This window comes from Morone saxatilis, unplaced genomic scaffold, assembly GCF_004916995.1.
Source record: "Morone saxatilis isolate NCDOM2014 unplaced genomic scaffold, NCSU_SB_2.0 Contig10, whole genome shotgun sequence".
NCBI classification, from domain to species: Eukaryota; Metazoa; Chordata; class Actinopteri; family Moronidae; genus Morone; species Morone saxatilis.
This window is the reverse complement of record NW_023339652.1, coordinates 14557196-14579047: the sequence shown is the minus strand read 5'-3', so window position 1 is coordinate 14579047 and position 21852 is coordinate 14557196. Positions and strand designations below refer to the sequence as shown.

At 40.7% G+C, this 21852-nt stretch overlaps 2 protein-coding genes across 2 annotated transcripts in view; one reads left to right on the top strand and one right to left on the bottom strand.

Annotated features, from left to right (window-relative positions):
• The window catches only part of LOC118337460 (synapsin-3-like), a 99126-nt gene that overhangs the window by 38696 nt on the left and 38578 nt on the right, over window positions 1–21852 (bottom strand). The window lies entirely within an intron of this gene.
• On the top strand, window positions 2343–21803 carry LOC118337469 (metalloproteinase inhibitor 3-like). The gene is made up of 5 exons (XM_035674523.1): window positions 2343–2669; window positions 11692–11774; window positions 14071–14182; window positions 16272–16393; window positions 18821–21803. Exons 1-5 carry the CDS (start codon window positions 2540–2542, stop codon window positions 19016–19018), a joined length of 645 nt encoding a protein of 214 aa, XP_035530416.1. The 5' UTR covers window positions 2343–2539; the 3' UTR covers window positions 19019–21803.

Genomic DNA, 21852 nt, shown 5'->3' with positions numbered 1-21852 from the left:
TTATCTAACTCTCTGCAATAAATTGAATGAGTATTTCTCAGAATGTCAGACTCTTCCTTACTTTCAATATTCATGAGCGTTGAAGGGTGGCTTTACCAAAGGTATTGATGCAATAACAAAATCCCATATAAGGCCTGTTTTAGACTGATTTAAGTTGTTATCTTTGGTGTTAGGAATGCATGGCTGTTTTACCTCTTTATGTATGAGTAAAGTCATATGCACTGCTACTATTGCCTAAAGTGAATCACTCCTTTCCCCAGCCTCCCTGTGACTTCATGCAAGTCTGAAATCTTTCTGTTTTCATCGCCTCATTTGGGCATACAAATTGTCCATGCTCCTGTCACGTATGCCAGTCCAGTGTCTAACTAAGGAATGTCCCAAATCTGTTGGTTCAGACATCAGGTTGAAGGCTGAAATAATACCTGACCGGGCATTATCAATGGTTAACAACACAAGCAGCTGACTGGTTTCCTCTAATGTGTGTTGGAGCCATCCAACCTGCGCTAGATGAGACCGTACCTCTGATAAAACATGATGATGTTGAATTTCCACAGATAGTAAATGCCCCATTGTTCCCATCTGCAGGACTGAAACCAGAAATATGTTGATATACTGTACCTGAACACACCACTGAACAAACTCAGGTTTATTTTCTGTGTAATAGTGAAAGTACAAGTATTGGATAATGACTTCTTGGTGTGAGTCTGCGTCATGGGTAAAGGGTGAATGGAACTATTCAGGATAGTTCCTGTAGTTTAGTCTGGCTGAAACAATATATCCTGTTTGTTCTTAATTGTTCTATCTGTAAAGCAAAGACAAAATAGTCTCATTAAGTTGCCAATACATGACTTCAGTCAACTTTTCCAACTGTTATATTGAAATTAAAGTCATTTTTAAGACTAAAATTTGAAGCACAAGCTTATCAGTGCCATGCTAAGTACAAATTAAAGTCTATATCTAGCCATGTAGGTTCTTTAAACTGAGATAACCGTTAATGAAGGCACATTAAGGGTCAGAGTTCCCCGACCTGATTATTTCTGGCTCGGTTATATAACTGTGAGTAGCGTCAACCCTTAACATAGCTCCGTCAGTCTCTGTAGATAAGCCTCTGCAGCGATAACGCAGCTCCTCTCAGGTCCATGAATGCAGTCAGGAAGGAGAGAAAAGAGGGTTTAATTGGCTAATTTGACTGATCGTGCCCTGCAAGTAACTTGACTGAATCCAATTCTGAATAAAATCGGACTAAATGAGGCTGCGAGTGCTGCCTTCAAGGCAGCCACAGGTATAACTTAAATGTCAAGAAATGTAAAAGAATACTGAAGCTTTTGTTTGCCTTTACAGCTTCTTACTGTTTAGAGTTAAACAGTCATCTGGTTGCCTCTGATTGCTGCCACACATTGAAGGAATGTGGCTGCACCCTGTATTCAATATACTGTAAGTATTACTAATTAAGTGGGCGTCAGGGGGTGGACAGGATGACTAAGTGAGACTGGGCAAAAAGAAAATGCTTTTAACAGAATAAAAGAATAAAGCAGCCTCTTGTATTATTTTATTTAGAGTTAGAAGGGAAAAAATGTGTTTCCAGGGTTTAAAATATATTAGATAGGACATGATTGGGCAATTAGTTGACCAGAAAGTGAATCAGCCAATAATCTGATAATAAATTATTCTTTTAAATCACTCATTGAATAAAAATGCCAAATGTTACTCAGTTCCCCTAGTTTACTGTACGACCAAACAGTTCATCGATTCATTGAGAAAATTCTTACTGTGCTCTAAAAATTAAGAAATCGGTATATATAATACACCTATAGGCCTACTGTATCTTATGGACAGTCTGGTGCTGATGTGATTGGTATATTTATCTATTGGAGGAACATGTCAATTTTACACACATTTCTAGCCAATCATCTGTAATTGTGTAAACTATATTTAGGCTATACTATCAGTTTAATATCAATTTGAATATCCATCCACGTATTGTAAAGTGTATGTAACTTATATTACATGATTTAAGATTTAATTGGTACTTACTAAGTCCTAAGTAAGTACCAAATGTGAATGAGTTTTTTTATGTAAGCTCTAGCCTCATTTCTGGGCAGTAAAACAAAGAGCATGTTTTCGCCAATCTTCCACTTTTTTTCTGTGCACCTTTGAAACATCCTCTATCTTTAGCCCTTTTTTTTCAGTTTGGGAAAATAAGACGAAAGTTCCAGTATGTCATCGCTGTGTGTGATTCCTAATGGCATCACCCAGCGGCCGCTGATTGGCCGCCCCGCCCGCGAGCTGCAGAGGTGAGGAGGGGCGTGAACGCCTCTCCGGCGCTATATGTACGGCTGATCCTCTCCGGGATCAGGAGAGAACGCTCAAGCGAGGCGAGAAGCACCAGCGACAACAGAGCAGGAACAGAACACTTGGACATTACACGCAGCCCACAGGCAGCCGGTGCGCGGTGAACGGAGCGGGATCCACACGGACTCCATACACTTTATTCCAGCAGCATAGAGGAGTGGGAAGAAAAACCAAAAAGTTTGTTGAAATGCAGTCAGTGTACCAGCACCTGATCAGCCTGCTGTTTGTCTTCAGCAGCCTGCAGGTTAACCAGCTGACGGAGGGCTGTTCGTGCGCTCTGACGCACCCGCAAGACGCCTTCTGCAACTCCGACATAGGTGAGTAACGGGAGGCACAGACCCCCTTTACTGCTGTAAACGAATAGGGTGTTGGGATAAAGTGCAGCCTGTCAGTCAGCACAGAGGAGAGGAGTGATCTGCAGTCACTGTGCTGTGCGCACGGCGTTGAGTAAAGCTTGTTTTCAGCCAGATGTCTCTTCTGAGTATAAAGGAAGTTGAAATGGAGCTCTGTGGGGACAACTTTAAACCTCCACTCAAATGTTTACACCTGAACTACAACTTCTGCTACTATTCTAATGTATTGTGGCTTTCTCCAGCATGAGTCAGGTGTCTTTTTTTATTTTACTATTTATTGGACTCTTGTAATATAACAAACTTCTTTACTTTGTTTGGTCAGTGAAGGTCACAGTGATGCTTCTTAAAGTGATGGCTTTTCCCATGTTCCCTGACTTTTCATCCCCAAATGACCCAAACTGATGACGTTTTGATTTTATCGTATATTTTCTTTATATTTTCAAGCTACAGAGAGGTTTTATGTGGCTCAGAGGTGAAGTATGATCCACGGTCAGCTTGGAAGTTTTAAATCATGCTTATTTATCTGCACACTCTGGTATGTCCCTGTCAGACAGCCACCCGGCCAAAGGGTCACAAACATTGGACCCAAAGGGGGTTTGTAGCTTGTTTTACTGCCTGGTTATGCTTTCTGTGACTCCCCAGAATAATGTATACTTACTAGATCTGGCTTAGCCTGGAACGCCAGTCCAACCTGGCCTCTGTTTTTCAATAACACTCGTAAAGACTCTGGGATTATCTGATCTGCTCCTGTGGGGAGAGAATGTGTTGTTGGGTCCAGAGTTGCAGGGGGTTTGGGGGGAGGGTGTTTCAGATGGGACAGGAGGGCAGCTGATTTTTTGTGGGATAACCTGTCACTTCAAGCCACACACACATACTGTATACCCACATTTGCAGAGATAGAAGCTGATAGTCATTTTGAGGGCAGCTGATATTTTGCTTCAATATCTTTTGAGCCAAAAACCATCATGAAGTTCTCTAAAATCCTGACACATAATGGAACAATAATCTCTCAGTCTAAACCGAGCGCACACACACACACACATACACTGCAGCTATGTGTGCAGCCCATGTGTTTACCCTATTGCCTAGTGTCGACTAAGACGTTACAAGGGAAGTCCTAGTTTCTGCAGCAACGCCCCTCTACACACGCATACGCACTCAGATGTCACTTTTAATGATGTTGCACTTACTACTGCTCACCAGTAGAGGCTGAAAAATGTCTTATTGATGCTTAAACATCACAGTGACCTTTTTCATGTTAAATACGTTTTATGGCCCATTTTTATCCTTTATCCTTACAGGCAGCACTGTATCCTTTAAAAAGGAGTAGTTTGACATGTTTGGCATTGAAGATAAAGATAGCAAGTTGATACACTCTCATGTCTTTGAGTTAAATATGAAGCTAGAGCTAAACTAGATTAAGATAATCTATCTTTTACACTTTGTGCAAATTAAACAAACAAGATGTAGCATTAGTTAAAGGGGTTGGATGAGAGTGGTGAACATCTACTAACAAATATAAGATTTTTCATCAACACAATATAGTGCCAAAATAATCACAAAAAAAGAACTGCAAAACATAGAAAAATAGTGGAAAAAACAATATCAGTTCAAATAATTCTTAGCTACTCACAGTGGGGGGTAACTTCAGTAATCGGCATACACAACCCCCCCCCCTTAACCTCTCTTTGGACAGAGCCAGGCTAGTGGTTTTCTCCAGTTTCCAGTCTTTATGCTAAGCTAAGCTAACCAGGTGCTGACTGTAGTTTCAGTGTCAACATACAGTAAATCTTCTCATCTGCTCTTGCCAAGAAACAAATAAGTGTTTTTCCTGAACTATTTTATTATTCCTTACTCCTTACATTGTGACCTCATATTATATAAATTGGTGAAACCATTAACCATCAATTCAGCATATTCTCGATCACTCCTCCCATGAACCTCTCTCCCCTTTTCTCCTGTTGGTTTCCATTTCTTCAATCAACAATACATCATCACTGCGTCACAAGGCTCCTCTTTCAGAAAGGCTCCTTCAAATGCAGCCAAGAAAATTAGGCTTCTTTGTCCAAATTTGCAGGACACAACTTTTTTTTTTTAGGCATAAGTCACTTCTTTTAGTTCTGATGTGGGTGGGAGCTCACGATGATGCCTTAGTGAATCCTAAGGTAAAGACCCAAAATGGTCTCTCTGTCTCTCTTGCTGTTTGGTAACCTCTGATCACCAGGCCTGCGGGAGCGTCTACAGCCAAGTGACCTGGTTGGAGTGGGTGAAAACACTCATGCGATGCCTTTCGCAAACCTTCAGATCTTCAGATAGCTCATTGGCACCTGCTGAGACTTGCCAGTGTAGAATGTGGGACTGACTTCAGTGGGCGCCGTGATCAGTTGTGAGCCCCACAAATCCCATTTCCAAGGTCCCGGCTTAGCTCGAGGTGTGCTTTGAATGCGCACGGTCCCTCTTATACCTTCGATCCTCTGTGGGAAACACTTCTAAAACACCGGCTGGATGCAGAGCACAAAGATCAAAGCTAGTATGTTCAGTCAAAGTCCAGACTTTTAAGATGCCTTAGCTTCTATTGTCATTTTTTGCATGTATGACTTAAAATACAGTTATTAAATAACCCAATGTGATCCTCCAGTCCTGGTTCATTCTTTAACGTCTTTTTCTTTCACCTTTAACTAAAATCTGCACTTCTGCTTGTGTCACCAAGCCAAGTTAAAACAAGGAGACGTGGAAAACAAAAAAGTATGGGGTTGAAATGCTAATGCGGCGAGGGAGAAACCCTGTAATTCTCGCCGTCGACATCAAAGGTGACAGGCCTGGATCTTCCCAATTTAAGACCCGTAGTTGAGTTCAAAGCGTTTTTGCTCTTGTTTTCTTGGCCCTGACCCATAATCACCCGCAGGCACTCCACTGAATGAATCACAATTAGGTTAAAGGATTGGAAATTAGGTTATTGAAGGCTGTCTCACTCTATTTGACAAATTTAAATCAAAATATTTTAGAGCATGAAGGTGTTCTTAGAACAGATGGCTATAGTGTCTGGCGTTGCTTTCATTTTGATGGTGCTAAGTTAGAGAGACCTGGAATGCATTTAAGTTAATATTAAGTACTTGGCTGATAAAAAGTCATTTTTGTGGTTTGTATTCGGAGAACTACGTGCGGAAAATGTTCCACAGTGCATTTGGCCACCTCAACTCTGTTCCGATGAGATTGGAGACATCCTGTCAGTTTCCCCCACTAACATACCTGGGCACCAGGCAATGACCTGGCTGCTTTCTTGTGCAGAGACCTAGTTGGCTGGTGCTATTAGGCAGCTGGGTTAAAGCAGCCCATTCACAAGGGGAAATGAGCAGCGTTTGTTTTTCCAAAGCCGTACGAAAGCAAGATTAGAGGCTGGGCAGTAAACTTTGACCCTGAGATTTAATATCGCTCTGTAACGACGAGTTCCCGAGTGCTCGGGGTGACAGGAGCAAACCCTTACATGCTTGCACCATGAACCAGGTCAGTTGCTGAGGATTAGCGTGATGTGTGTGTATGCTCGGTTTGGGATTGGGGATCAGGCCATTGGGAGAAATGGATTCCCGTTGTTGAGCATAGAGGAGCTTTGTCAAACAAGTGCATAGCAGGTTTAGAGCGATGCATAGCCATGGGCTTTGTGACGACGCTCTCCTGGTACCAATACGTCCTCCTCCTTCTACTAATGAGTTATGTAGCATTTAGTTAAATCCCTACTCCCTTTGTCAGGCGCTACCCCTCCTCCTCATATACAGGTCAACAGGTGAGAGATGATAACCTGAGTGAAGCCAGGACTCCTGTTATGAAAAGCAATATATAAGCTTGGATCAGATATCCGCAGTTTTCCCAAAAGTGAGTTAAAATACGACGAGATGGCAAAGGTCCTGGATTCCGTACAAGCCTGGGATGTTCGTCCCTTGAGCCAGGCGTATCAAATCTCCAGTCCGGCCCTCCCTTCTCTGATGACCACACAGCCGCTCAGGGGCTCGCGGTTTCAAACAAGAGGCCAGCACAGGGGTGATGGACATCAGCCCAACACACACTCATGACGATACAGTGACTGTTACACCGCAAACCATTGAATTATTCTGCTTCAGTTGTACTTTACAGGCAGCATAGAGTTGTAATTGTAATAAAATTTGCCTATAGTGTAGTGTAACTGTCAAAAAAGAGGTCTCAAGTTAGGTAATCTAAGCACAGTTAACAGTTTAATATTAATTTGACCAACCAGTCTAAAAAGGGTGAGAGGCAGCCAGTCAGAAAGGGACACGGCAGGTGAGTGAATGACAAAGATAAAAAGAGATATGAAAAGCAGGCACCAAGGTAACAAGGTGGCACAGATAACACTGGGACAACTGACAAGACTGACCAGTGTTGTGACTCTTTTCCAGTGCACTCAAACATACTCACTAATTTGGGGACAAGGCTTGGTTGTGAGAGAATATATTTTAAATACTCTGGCAGAGCTTACCAAAGATGCCAATTTTAGCTGTGCCAACTAGCATGACATTTGGATTTAAATGACTAGTTGCTTAAAGATTCCCATGCCTCAGTCCAACAGAAATATCTAGGGAAGAGGACATTTGTTTGAAGCTGAAAAGCTGTTTTGAAAGATTGAACTCTCAAGGGAAAATAATTAGAGCCCACTATCAATTTTGCCCCTTTTTTACATTTCATTGCCCTAGTTTAAAACTGTGCATTGAGCCAATAATTCCCTCCTGTGCCACCATTTCATCCTTACAGTATATTGTTATGTGTTTTATTGATTCTAATGTATTCACAGACAAGTGATTCTGTGTACCACGACATAGCTATAGCTAACTTCTTAATGCAACAAGCTAAATATTTGTGTGTTGGTTATTGACTGTATGACTCCTCTGTACTTACTGTTACACTACAATATGTTCATCAAGAGTTACAGCCACTTTAAACTTGACCACATTTAAAGGCTGTTTGTTAGACCACTAGGGTAAATCTAAAAATTCAATGAAATTATCACATATGGACTCAAAACTTTCCCTGCTGTGACACGAACAGACCACCATAGTGTCAGTGGTAGTGATAAAAACTTACTTCATAGGCTGCCCTTGCATTTTGCCAACCAGTAAGTGGACGTTGCAGCCCTTTATGCTCCAGCATTTCAACAGATTCAGTTTCAGTGTTTATTTTTGAGCGTGGTAGTGTGTCGTCCTGAGAATTCCTCTTCCTCCCACTCACCTCCTCAAACTTGGACCACTTTCTGCATACTAAAATCACCGTCAACCGCCCTGCACCTCGCTTTCTTTCTCTCCCTCACACACGCACACACACAAATGAGTAACATTATTCTTGTCTTGCCTGCAGTTTGCCACATTGTACGTAGGCTGAAATAAATGTTTAACTAAATTACATGCTCACCTTAAGATTTAGCATTTGCATTCATGCTTGTGTAATCTCCTGCTTTGGGCGAGAGATACTGCGTGAAAAATGGATTCACTTATTCTTTTTTTCCTTTTTGTCAGACCATGGTTACCTCTCTTATCACGAAAAGCCTCCCACTCTTGAAAATGTATGTCAAATCCTCTGCAGAAAATGAATACTTGTGCATCACAGCACTGGCAATTCCTCATGTTTAGCAAAGTAAGAGGGAGAAAAACTCTTACATTACAGTATATAGTAGCTGATTGATATTTCAATTCAACTGTAATCAATTATCAATTACTATCAATCATTTATAATCTGTGTTTACAGACATGTACATATATGTAAGGTAGTTTAAAAATCCCCTCCAAACATGTATTAGGACATGTATACAAATACTCTGCTTAGATCAATAATGTGTGTCTGACAGGTTTTGTCTGCAAAAGAAGTATTTCCACATTACACACTACTGCTTCTACCTCATTAGAAATACCAGAATCTATGAATATTTAACATTAGTTAATTTTTTAAGTTTTCCTGCTGGACACAAGATGTCTCGTAATTCACTGTGAAGTCCATTCTCAGTGTTTGTGCACTGGTGGTACACTTGTATAAGTTGCATTATGGACCAGAATTGACTTCCAACTATTTGTGATGTCACAAAACATGCTTGTAGGCCCCGCCCCTTAAAATCAGATTTTCAATGAGCTCATAGAAACTTTCCACTTTGAGCAGATGAATGTGAAAACCTCCTTCTAGTGTAAAACTCGGCACATACATCATTCAAACAGCACTCTGTAGGAACTAAAAGAAAAGAAGAGTTGAGGGTGACTTTAAGTACAAGTGGTACATAAAAAGAGGAGTAGAAGGTAGAATAAAGTGAAGAAACAAGACTTATCTACACAGTATGTCCATAGTTTCAAGTTGAACTAGGGTGATGTGAGATCACATTATGAAACTGGGTTAAATAAACACTCATAATGTAGCCTTTTCAACGTGAGCAGGCAGCCCTGCGGATGTATGTAAATATAACTGCTGAATGTAGAGGAGGCCAAGGGGTCACGGCAGGGGAATGACACAAATCCTCTGTCTCCGCAGCAGCTGAGGCCCTTCACACATTCCTCTGGGTGATGGCACCATCACTGGCCAATTAGTGGCTGCCGTCCAACAAGAGGGGTCCTATCTGGATGTACTTCAGTAAAATCAGCTGACCTATGGCCCTTCAAACACGAACATTTGTTTCTCCTGAGGGTTAGTTTTGAGGTCAGGCCAGACTAGGAAACTAGGTTTTTGGGTGACACTTAAGTTAACGACAGCAGTGTATTTAAAAGAGGCAAAAGTATCCTCTTATATCTGCACATTCCTTCGTAATTGTGCCCTGGTTCCTCTGTAATTGCAGCAGCAAACGTCTGTCAAACTGCATTTAAGTAAATTTAGCAGAGGTCCGTCGGGCAATAGTTCTCTTTTGTTCACATTAAAAGAGCTAAGAGATGAATGGATCAGATGTTCTGCAGTGAGTTATAAAGGTCAGACAGTGGAGAGCAGGCAGGGGGTCGGTACATTAATACCAAAAGATCTGAAATTACATCATTCATTGTGAAGCTATCAGTGAGTAAACCACAATGCTGACAGGTGAAAAAAAATCACCTATGTCCCCTACTGAAGAGGGAGAATATATCTTCAGATATTTTCATTTTTTGCAGTTCTGTAGTGCTGCATGTTTAATATGTAGGAATACATCTGAACTGATCTGTCAAATCCTAAACTACATTGATATTCCGTTCACTTGCAGTGCCTTGCTGCCTCTCTTGGATGGCAGGAGTCACTAATTTTGAAACTACATTCATGATTTGTTTTTTGTTTATTTACACCAGTGGAACATGAGTATTCAATAGGATTATTAGCCATGCTATAGGTGTAGCTTAAGGGATGGATGTTGGTTGGTCATTCCAGCACTTTGGTCCAGACTGAAATATCTCAGCAACTATTTGATGGATTGGTATGACATTGTATACATACATTCATGGTCTCCAGTGGATGAATTGTAATAACTTTGGTGATCTTCTGACTTTTCATCCAGTGCCATCATCAGGTCAAAATTTTGCTTTGTCTAAGCCTCAGCTGGACTTTGTGTTTAGTGCTAATTAGCTAATGTTTGCATGATAACATGCTAAAGTAAGATGATATCCATGGTTAACATTACCTGCTAAACATCAGCATGTTAGCATGTTCATTGTAAGTATGTTGGCATGTTCACATTAGCGTTTAGATACTTTTATATTTCGCACTTTTAATGATGATTAAAACATTTGTACAAATACACTTATTTAAATAAAATGAACCAATAGAGTACTCTATATTTCTATTGGTAAGCTGCTGGATGGCCACATTCCATTCATTTGTCCGTACTGGCTCAAAATTTTTGGGGTTATTTAAGTAAATGCTTGGTTCAAACTGGGGTCTTCGTGTCAAAAATACATTAGTGGTCACCACTTTTGGGTGGTCGTGCTGTAACTGCTTCCTGTTTGAGTTTTATTTTTATGCCCATTTCTATTTGCCTGGAAGTAGGAAAGCTACACAAATACAGACCAAACAGAAGATGCCTCATTTCTTTCTCCCGTCAAAATAGAATGAAAGGCTTCTCATTTATTTTCCTTTCTGGGGAATGTGAGCCCCCAAAGAATGTTTTAAGGAAATTCCAGCGAGCGAAGATAACAAACATGGCCAGTGTTAGTTGTGTCTGCGGCCGTTCGGCTGTGGGCAGCAGGTGAACTTCACAGAGGATTGACCGCTTATGCAGGGCCCGCAGCTCCGGTTAGACTCTATTCACCGGCTCAAATTATCACCCGTTCTACACTCCCACCTCCCTGGCCCTCCACAATAAGCCCTCTTATTCCAGCATGAGTGAAAGCAAACAAATCAAAGTCGCCACTGAGCGTTTTCACCTTGCCGACGACGTTTACACGAGGGTCCTGCACACAGATTAGATCTTTTTCAAGCCCTGATCCCAATATAGTAGGAAACCTGTTTAAACAGAGCAGACACACTGCACCTTTCCCCTCTCATCAGACTCAGTTCTGGTGTTTTTAACCAGCAAAAAGCCACATGTTACACATTTAGCCAATTCTGATCTGAATAATACATCTACAAAATCAAAACCAATGTACAAAAAGTGGATTTGATGTTTCCTGTGATTGCAGTTATTTCCGTCTTAGCAGTCATCCAAAAAATCTTGAGCACCAGCAGAGAGAATGAAGCCTTGGTACATGGAAGAGGCCTCTTTTCCTCTAATTTCTGTATCAAACTCAAAAGTCCCTGTTGTGTTTTTCCCATTGGCCTCCCTTGGCAAACAGCAGCAATGCAGAAAATCGGATAAACGGATTAACTGTGGTGCCAACCTCGTTCTGAAATGGTATTTATAATGGGTTTCCTAATGCCTCCTACTGTCCGAGGAAGTGTGTTATTTGATGGATTGGAGAGGAAAGCTCAAAGTTATATGTTAAAGGAATGTGACAGTTTGTTCTGATCATCTCAAAGTCGTTGACCACTCTGTCTCCTCTCTTCACAGTGATTCGAGCTAAAGTGGTTGGCAAGAAGCTACTGAGAGATGGACCTTTTGGAACGATGCGCTACACGGTCAAGCAAATGAAGGTGAGGGCGTGAATCCTCTACTGAAGTGCTGCTGAGCAAGATGCTGAATCTCTTCAGCTTTAAAAGGAACAGTATGGCATTGTAGCAAACACATGTACTCCATTTCAAGAATTTGATAAAAGGGTTAATATCAGTGTCATGTCTGTGAGCTTAATAGGAAGCTAGAGCCAACGCGGTTAGCCTAGCTTAGCTTGTCAAGAAGAAGGGGGCAGCTAGCCTGGCTTCGTTCAAAGTTACAAAAATTCCATCAGCACCACTAAAGCTAATGAAATAAACTATGATATTTAAAGCTGTATGATATTAATTAATTAATTAGTAGTTTTAAGGCGCTTTAGGGGAATTTTTTTTATTTTATTTTGGATAAAGCCAGGCTAGCTGTTTCCCCATGCTTTCATATTTAGCTTACAGCTAGCCTAGTTTAGCAGCAGACTGGACACATTAACACCAACATTATTAGTAATTAAAATATATACATAAACATTGTATCTCATAAAAACACAACTTTTCGTCAGTACATTTATGTTTGGGCAGAGCCAGGCAAGCTGTTTACCCCTTCTTCAAGTCTTAAGCTAAGCTAAGCTAATTGCCCCCGGCTCTATCTCTGTAATTAGTATACAGATATGAGAGTGGTATTGATCTTCTCATCTAACATTTAGCAAAAAAGCTTGTCAGTGTAACTATATACTACTTTCATTGTAATATAGGGAAGGGATGATGGATCACACCATTCACTGGCAAGTTAGGCATTGTTGTGGGCCTGTCATAAAATCTTTAGAGCCGTCTGCAGTTTTTGAATAAAGTCCTTAAAGATGGTTCAGCTTTTTGTGACTGCCATTTTGAGCTGCCATGTTTTTATGCAGTGCTGTATCATGAGTCAAGAGGTCGAATTGAAATATACAGGATGCCTATTTCTAATCACACTTCAAAAAACACTATTATTACTGGAAAAATGGATATGCTTGTTTATTGGATGTTAACTTAAATAGTAGAATGATTAATGTAGGCATATTGGAATAATTTGCTTAAGTTGCATTTTCCTTAGCTGACTTTATTTTGTTTAGATTTGTTATAATTGCCCCTTATTTAATCCATTATCTTTTTGAATAATAAGTGAAAAATTATTCATCATAGTCAGAGAAAGTTCGAGAAGCTCAATGACTCCAAACACTCTGCTGTTATATAACCCTTGATGCTGATTGTAACCACAAGGCTGAAAGTGTTATTAACCTGAAAAGAAACAAACCTATTTTTCTTCCATTTAAGAACACTCTTTGATCTCCTATTTAAAAGCACAGGCACATACACGTCATGCGCTGTCATACACTGGATGTGGCAGGAACTCTTTAGTTACAAGACTGCCTCTCCGCCCCCTCAGCTGCTGTGTGATAGCTGAAAAGCAGCTTGGGATACTTAGCCTGAAAGCCCGTTCTTCACTTCCTCTATATTCTTACATAACGCTGCATATTTCTGACAGATGCTGACATCGGCCTGCTGCTCAGACAGGAGCCAGGCCGGAGGATTAGCGGGCTTACAGGCATTACAGCTCAACCAAACTCTTCACTCCGAGTGTAAACATTTCAACAGAGTCCATGCGCTGCGTCAGTACAATCCCAGTTTGTACAAAAGCATTAAGTGGCCTCTTGTTAGTGAAGCACACCAATCATCACTGTAAGGATTATCCTCAGGAATTAGAAAGTGACCTTTGCACCTTTTGGGTTATTTATTTGTATTACAGTCTGCTGGTTTATACTGCAAACAGTGGTTTTCCTTGTGGGCTATAATAGAATACAATTCCCTCCAAATTTCAACAAATCCTATGAGACAAATGCCTTTGGCTTTTCCAAACATCCACAGTTTCAGACTTAAGTCACAGTTTGTTCTGCTTTTCTGGGAGCGACGCGTCTAAACAGGGATTTCCTGTTGTTCCCAGACAAATAAATTACACTGACGAAAACACAACAGTTCTCAGGGCAAACACTGACTGTTGGCTCCGCATACCTGAGCTGAATAGAAGGAGCCGAGTTCCACGGTTTAGCAATGACCTTGCCAAAACAGCATCAAAGTCGAAGCACATTACACAACGTAATCATGTTATCTATGATTTAGTTGAGGGCAGAGCCTAATACTCCTTATCCCACGAGGCATTCCTCAAGGAATGTCATCTGATAAAGCTGTTTTCATTTCTGATTATTTATGTGGGGGGGTGGAGTCGGGGGGTGTAGTGCCAGGGTGAGGGGTACAGCGCTGCGCTTCTCGTTCAAGTTCTAACTCCAGTTTTCTTTCTCGTGTCTTGCAGATGTACAAAGGATTCGACAAAGTCCAGCACGTGCAGCACATTTACACGGATGCCTCAGAGAGTTTGTGCGGCGTTAAGTTTGACATCAACAAGTACCAGTACCTGATCACAGGTAAACCGACTTATCCTTGAATACGGCTGACGGGCTCTTTTATTAAAGGGACAATCCAATGCTTTATTTGTTGTTTTAAGTTGATTGATTAGTCACAGAAATGATTACTAAGCTGTAGAAACAGTTGTATACTTACTATAAAAACTACCAATAATGATACAGACTAGTCAGGAAGGATAGTGAGGTTATCAAGCTGCATTATACGAAGTGTAGGAACCACTGTTTTATGAGCTTGACCCACGCTACAGAATATCTCTTCTGTTTTTAGTCTGTATTTCACAAGAGCGATGCCTTTGGGATTACGTACGTGGAAGAGAAAATACAGAAAATTGGTTTATTTTATCTAGTATTTCAGATCGTTGTTTCTATTCAGATTGAACTTTAAACTCCCAGGTTTGTGGCAAGACAGAACCCTCAAAACAAAATCCCTTCCAACCACAGAGATGACTTCAGTCGTGTTACTGTTGCCAATAAATGCTTTTCTCCTGCTCAGAGGCCTTCCAGAGTCTTGCTAGCAGCATTGCAAGTTTGTTTGGCCCAGCGTACTCCCTCAGTCCCCTCCTCCCCAAGGACTTCTTCATTTGTCCTGTGACACAAACTTTCCCACTATTTATATCCTCCCATTTGCAACTGTGCAAGTAGGCAAAGCTGGGGCCCTTTTTTAAAAAAAAAAACATTTTTGCACTCATTTCCCTCAACTTCTAAAGGCCAGAAACAGCAGAAGGCAGTTTTCTCTCTCTCACAACTTGTAATTAACAGCTAGCAGGAAGCGACTGGCGTTTTCCAACAGAAGCTTTTTATGAGTTGCTATTTCCAACAGAGGTGCAGTTTACTTTGGAGCCTGCTGCGCTTGGCGTATACAACTGTCGCTAAGTCCCGACCTGTAAATACTGTAACTACACCCCACAGTGCAAGTGAACAAGCCGGCGTTGCCAGGCAGCGACGGCTATGTTTACCCAGTCCGGGTGCAAGTGACATCACTGACGTCTTTCGCTGCTCTCAGGGCGTCTATAATAAGTCCTGCATATGATCAAGATGGGCGATTTAACCGCACCAGGGCGAGCTACTTGGCTCTCCTTTGATCAAGCCTTGAGTGCTCTGGCCCTGATTAGTATTTTAGGAGCATGTCACACACTCAACACCATGTCATAAGCCTGCGAATGACTCCAGTAATCCCAGTGCAGGGATGCAGGACAAGGGGGATGTTTGGGGGGCGGGGGGGTTCGAAGAAGAAGTGCATATTTGTGAGCTGTCAAATTCCCAAGTGGTGACCACACGGCGAAGGAGACATATGGTGACAAATCATGATGTTCCTGAGTGCTCATAGGCCGCCATGGTGCACCTGTCTCAGGAGTCGGTAAGCCGCAAACAGTCCGGCGCCAAAAATAGATGTCTACTGACCTTTGGATATTCAGAAATAGGGGTGTTAGTTTAATATGGGCTTACAGAATGAGATTGTCTTACCATACATAAACAAGATGGATTGCTTGAGCGGTTTGTTTATATTATCTTACGTTACATGATGATGATTATGAAATTAGACAAATAACAAAATAGCATTCATGGCCTCGTGGTTCCAGAAGTGAAGATTATTTTTCCAAAATGAGTTACCAGCAATGTGATGCCAGCTTTGATTAAGTGACTGCCAATGAGATTAAGATTAATAAAGTTATTATCTGTCTTAAAGCTTTGGAAAACACTAGTGATGCTATCATCTGCGCTGTGTAAGCAATGTCGGTCAATGGGTTCACCACATTGGCTCAGACTGAAATATCTCAGCTTTTGGATGGATTTCCATGAAGTTTTGCAAAACTAACTTAACAATGCTGTCATGCTCAGCACCTGTCTCATCACCGTTTCGCATCCAGACACCTCTTTTCAAAAGAGGAAAGTCCTATCCACACTACCTGATAAGCTGGAGTCAGGTGTTGACACTTGAATCAAAATGTAAGAATGAAATCTCAACAGTCTGCAAAACGGCGTTAAAGCTGCCAATTTTCCAAGTGGCACGTCAAAAATGAATTTTTTCTAAAGCAGATAGCGCTAATAGCGGCTCAACATATTAACCCCTCGTTCTTTTCCTGCTCAGGTCGAGTGTACGATGACAAGGTCTACACGGGGCTGTGCAACTTCAACGAACGGTGGGAGCGCCTCTCACTGGCCCAGAAGAAAGGCATCAACCATCGCTACCAGCTGGGCTGCAACTGCAGGGTGAGTGGAAACCAGCAACATCCACCCAGCAAGAACAAGGAAGATGAGGGAAGAGGAGGCAGAAAGAGGATCAAGAGAAGGAGGAGCTAGAGCTTAAAGCTCCTCTATTTTACTAACTATAATGTAATTAAAACTTAACCTAAAACTGCTCATTTAAAGTCTACTACAGTGTTGTGCTATTAATGATTACAGGAGGAAGGAAATACTTCTAACAGAAATACCTTTGCATGTTAAGGGTCAAACCAATTCAGGCTCATTAATGCTACTGTTTGACTTCTATTGCAAATGTGACAAGTCAACCAATATACACAGAGCAAAAATCATTTACCAGTATACTTCTAGCGACCTTCAGGGTTATATGGCTGTATGGCAGTATTATTGTTATTTAGACTGAATTATGAGCCTATTTTCCACGATTTTACATTATGGATATTCAGCAGAGACAGAAATAGAGAGAAAACAAGTTTTACCACCACCATTGGGACTTATTTAATAACAGCTCTGGAATCAGCTCAAGTCCTCATTCCCAGTTTTATGTGACTCAAACATGTAGCCTGCCGCTGTGCAGCTGCTGACCCGCCTCGTAAACGTCCTACTGTACAGCAGTGTCCTGAACATCTGCTAACACCATCGGCCCCTATCAGTATAAGTGGATTAGCAGAGGGACCTATTTGTTCCCATTGTGGGCCAGCGCCTGTAAACTGTGTTCAGCATGTACATGGCAGCAGCCCAGAGGCATCCAGAGAAGGCCATCGATCAACTGAGACTTCAGTCTGCGAGTCAGTAAGCACAGGCAGGCGTAAACATCATCACACTTATTAAAAACACACTCCGCCGTCCTCCACATTGCTCCACAAATGATGATGATTTGCTGCGCTAGAAAGCAGGAAGTGTGTCGTACCGGTTAGAAAATTATTCTCTACACACCATTAAAACCACTCTAACCTAGGAAGTTATGTCGAACATCTCTGAACCGTGGAGGACAGACTCTCCAGGCTTGAATAACAAAAAGACCCAAAATGGGAAGTGTGCCCTCTAACTTGCTGATTGAATGTTCTGGCTCGTTCCCAGATCTAGATAAGTGCAGCACTATGCAGCTGATGACTCTGTTTTGCTGTCACTAAATACCGCGTTTCCGTTCATCACCTCTGAGTAGTTGTGTGAATCTTCCTGTCAATTCATGCCGTAAAATCCATCCGCAAAGCTGCTTTTTTTGTGTGAGCACCTGGAGGTGTGACGCACGAAAGAGGCTCAATAAAAACTAATTGAATCATTAGGAAACTACAAAAACATCACTGCTTCAGGAAGATGGCTGACGTTAATTTAACATTCCACTGCACAAAGCATACGAATGCCAGGGTACGCTTACTGGTTTTGCACTTAGTTATTTAAAAAGCTGCCTTTTTACACCTCACCTATTTATCTGCTGAAGTGAATGACTGAAAGCAAAAGCTGAAAAGCTGTAGAGAAGATAAGATTCCATGTTATAGATGTTTCACCAAGTGCATGTTCACCCTTTTTATATTTCAACCAAATCATATACTCACTTCCTTTCTTTGATGCTTATTTCTCTTGTACAATTTTGAGATATTTTTCATACGCTAATGCTCATTAAGCTAATTCTACTTTGGCCTTTGCTCAAACTTCTACACTGTAGACTCACTGTTGAAGTTGCTTGCTAGCCTACTGCCAATTACGGTTAGCTTCAATAAGAAAATAAGCCCAATATGTTGTTCAGCAACTCTAAGAGAATGGCTTTCATGTTGGGAAATATACTTATTTGCGAGATTTATAGAGATTAATACCACTCTCAAGCTAAATTTGAAGCTACAGCCAGGAGACTGTTAGCTTACTTTAGCGTACGAAGGGACAAACGGCAAGCTTTATCCAGAGTTTAAAAATAAAACATAGGACAGCTCACTTTTTAACATGGTAAACCAAAAGGTTCCAACTTGTTAAATAGTGGTTTAGAGGGGCTAAACGTGAATTTTTGTAAACTTTGGAAAGACTCCATTTCCCCATGTTTCCAATATTATGCTTACTAGGCTAATTGCCCACTAGCTATAGCTTCATATTTGTATTATTTGACAGAGAGTGGTGTCAGTCTTATCTTAGCCTTTGTAAGAACACAAATAAATCTATTTCCCAAAATGTCAAACTATTAAGTTAACCTAAATTGCACTTAAAATATTTTAAGTATGGAAGTATAAAGTTTACCAAATGATGACATATTAGAGATTAGACATGTCAAGAATAAAAACAATAACAAAGGAAGGGTGGGATTAAGCTTCAAAATATATTACAGTAAGAAGGAAAAGGAAACGTATTTTAATAAAAAAGCACAGTGAGTCTACACTAGTTGTTGCTAGTATGCAGTTTGTTTCCTGCTTCATGGCTACATCCTTAGTTTCGCTTCTGTCTCTGTAGATTAAGCCCTGCCACTACCTGCCCTGCTTCGTGACCTCAAAGAACGAGTGCCTATGGACGGACATGCTGTCCCACTTCGGCTATCCTGGCTACCAATCCCGGCATTACGCCTGCATCCAGCAGAAGGAGGGCTACTGCAGCTGGTACCGGGGCATGACCGCACGTGACAAAACCACCATCAACGCCACCGACCCCTGAACCCCAAAGCACCCTGCCTGAAATCCACTGCCATCTCCCTGACTCCGTCCCATCCCGATCACTTCTAGAGTATTACAGGACTCTTTAAGCTCACTGGCCTGGGTGACAGCCTCTTTAAATGGGCAAAAAAAGAGAAAAAATCGAATCCATTACAGTGCCTGTTTCGTAGCACTTCTAGTAGAAAACAATACCTTTTTTGTTGTGCAGATTGCCCTTGTTTGACTCTATTATCATTTTCCTAAACCACGAATCAAAAAGTACTTGCTCCAAACTATTTTTTAAGGGTTCTGTGGCGTTAAAAAGGTGACAAAGACATACTTTTAAAAGGCAAATAAGCAGTGTAAGACTTTGATGGGATCTTCCGAACTGAAGAACTAATTCCCATGACATGCAGTGACCTGTACACAATTAAAAGTACCAATAAGTATCATTGGTGTTAATTAGTGAACCTAAGTTAGCCTACTGCTAGTATTCTGGTAATTTTGTGAATTGCAGTTTATATTTGATAAAGCAAGGACTCTAAAGGTGATGATGTACAAAAGTACAGCCAGTGATCACTAATCCGAGATGTAAAGGTGTTACACTGTTGCTAAGACTCAGTTCTGCACATCACCAATACAGAGCAGAGCCAAGAATCTTTTCAACAATACAGACCGAGTGCCAATGTGAGGTGTGTTCTCTGAGAGTTATACTTCTTATTTCGGCTTTAGAAAACTTTTTTGAAAATGGTATTGTTTTACAGTGAAGTATACATCGATTATGTTCAGTTTTTACTGTAACATGTGTCTTTATGGATGGTATTATCTCTGCTTACCTGAATGTTTGCAATGTAACTCGTTTTGCAGTTATATCACAAACAACGCCCTTTCTGTTAAGCACTGATTGACAGATCAGAAATGCTACAAATGTCTATTACAGTGCCAACGCAGGGAAGAGCTCACTTCTAGCAGAGATGGTGATATTTTATTTTTTGCTGTATATAACATAAGCTACAGAAATGAACTATCAACTCAGCTGAAACCTCTGTAATTCATTTATTTATATGTTTATTGGATTACACAGTAACCATGTAGTATATCTGCAAAAAAAGAAGAAGAAAATATATATAATAACAGGTCAAAACTACATTGTGACAACCATCACAGCCTGTGTAACCTTCCAGAATGAAGTACCAGCATCTCCAATGGTATTGTACTTATGGTACTGTTTTGTTAGCATGATCATAGATACCCCGACTGGTACTTTCCACCAATCCAATGAAAGTCTAGTATAAGCAGAGGTTTCAGAAAATGAGATATTTTGTAAGTGTATATTCAATCTTTTTGTATTTAACTATTTCAAATGGATATATATAAATGAAAGTAACAATATTGTCACTAAATTCATTTTTCTTCACCTGTTCCCTTCTAGGGATTTTTTCTTATTTTTTCCCAGTGCTGTACCTTCAGTCCATTCCATTAACAGACACAGATTTGCCTCATAGGGAGTAACGGCCCCATCACCACTAATGCTAAAAGAATATTGCATCGTTGACGCAGGCAGCGCTTAGGACACCAACTGTGGTTTCGACCAAATTGGTTGTTTTCATAATTGCTTTCTTGCGTAGAGTTAGATGAGAAAATGAATACCACTTTTATGTCTGTACACTAAATATGAAGCTAAGCCAGCAGCCGGTTAGCTTAGCTTACAGCGGCATAAAGACAGGGGGGAAAAAAGGAAAACTCAAATGTAAGATTATTTCCCTACCAGCACCACTACAGCGCACCAATTATCACCTTATATCTCCTTTAATTTGTACAAAAATCAAAGTGTAAAAACTTAAAGTTGAGATATTATGGGGAATTATGTGTTGGGCTGTTTCCTGGCCAGACGTGGTGACTTCCTGGAGTCTTACGGTTTTTACACTTTTACACTTGGTTTTTGAAAGGATTAAACAGGCAAGTGTAACATGTTAATAAGTGAGCTTTAGAGATGCTGGTAAGGAATTTTTTTTTACCTTTGGACTGAGCATTTATGTTAAGCTATGCTAATCATCTTGTGGCAGTAGCCTTGTATTTAACGAGAAAACATGAGTGGTACCAAAATTCTCGTCTAACTATTGGCAAGAAAGCGAAAAAGCTTATTTCAACTTCAAATTCATCTCCATTCCAAAATGACAGAAATGTGGTGTTTTATTCATGTGAAAGCAGCCTCAGATCATATCAGAGGAGGAAGACAACAATGGCTTGTATCTGTTACTCAATAAGTATTTGATTTCAGTGGCGTTAATCTACCATGTTTAATTTTGCAACACAAGCATTCAGCTTTTACCAAAATATCCCTCAATCCATCTTAGCTAACTTAACTAACTAATCGGCTTCCTCTTCATAATGAATATATGACTTGAGAATGCAACACACAGACTAATGATTAGGCATCATTTTGTTCTTAAGAAGTTACAAGAAAAGTAAATAATTATTGAACTTTGAGGGAAAATACTTAAATCTCCTAACTGTCTTTATATGTGATGACGAGGCTCTTTCTCCAACTGTGGCGTTTCTGTGTCACTATTTCTGTGGTTCATGTTTGTGTAAATATACTGTCTGCTTAACACAGAAACACTTGGTCAAGTTTGATCCTTTAAAACAAACAAAAAAAACAGAACAATCCAATCAAGGAAGCTGTGTACAGTCTGATTCCTGAAGTGTGTGTGGGGGAGGGGTGTTTCCTTGTAGGGGTTATAGAAATGTTTGACTTAATTTCTGTGTTTTATATTTTTATAATAAAGATTTAATGAAAAACGGGCCACAGATGGTCTATGGTGATTCTTTTGTGTGAGTGTGGTGAATTCAATG

What these genes read in the sequence shown, in the direction of transcription:
- LOC118337469 (XM_035674523.1), top strand. Translation starts at nt 2,540, where the DNA reads ATGCAGTCAGTGTACCAGCACCTGATCAGCCTGCTGTTTGTCTTCAGC. An exon ending in CTTCTGCAACTCCGACATAG is followed by an intron (nt 2,670 to 11,691) that starts GTGAGTAACGGG and finishes CTCTCTTCACAG; the next exon opens with TGATTCGAGCTAAAGTGGTT. An exon ending in AGCTGGGCTGCAACTGCAGG is followed by an intron (nt 16,394 to 18,820) that starts GTGAGTGGAAAC and finishes CTGTCTCTGTAG; the next exon opens with ATTAAGCCCTGCCACTACCT.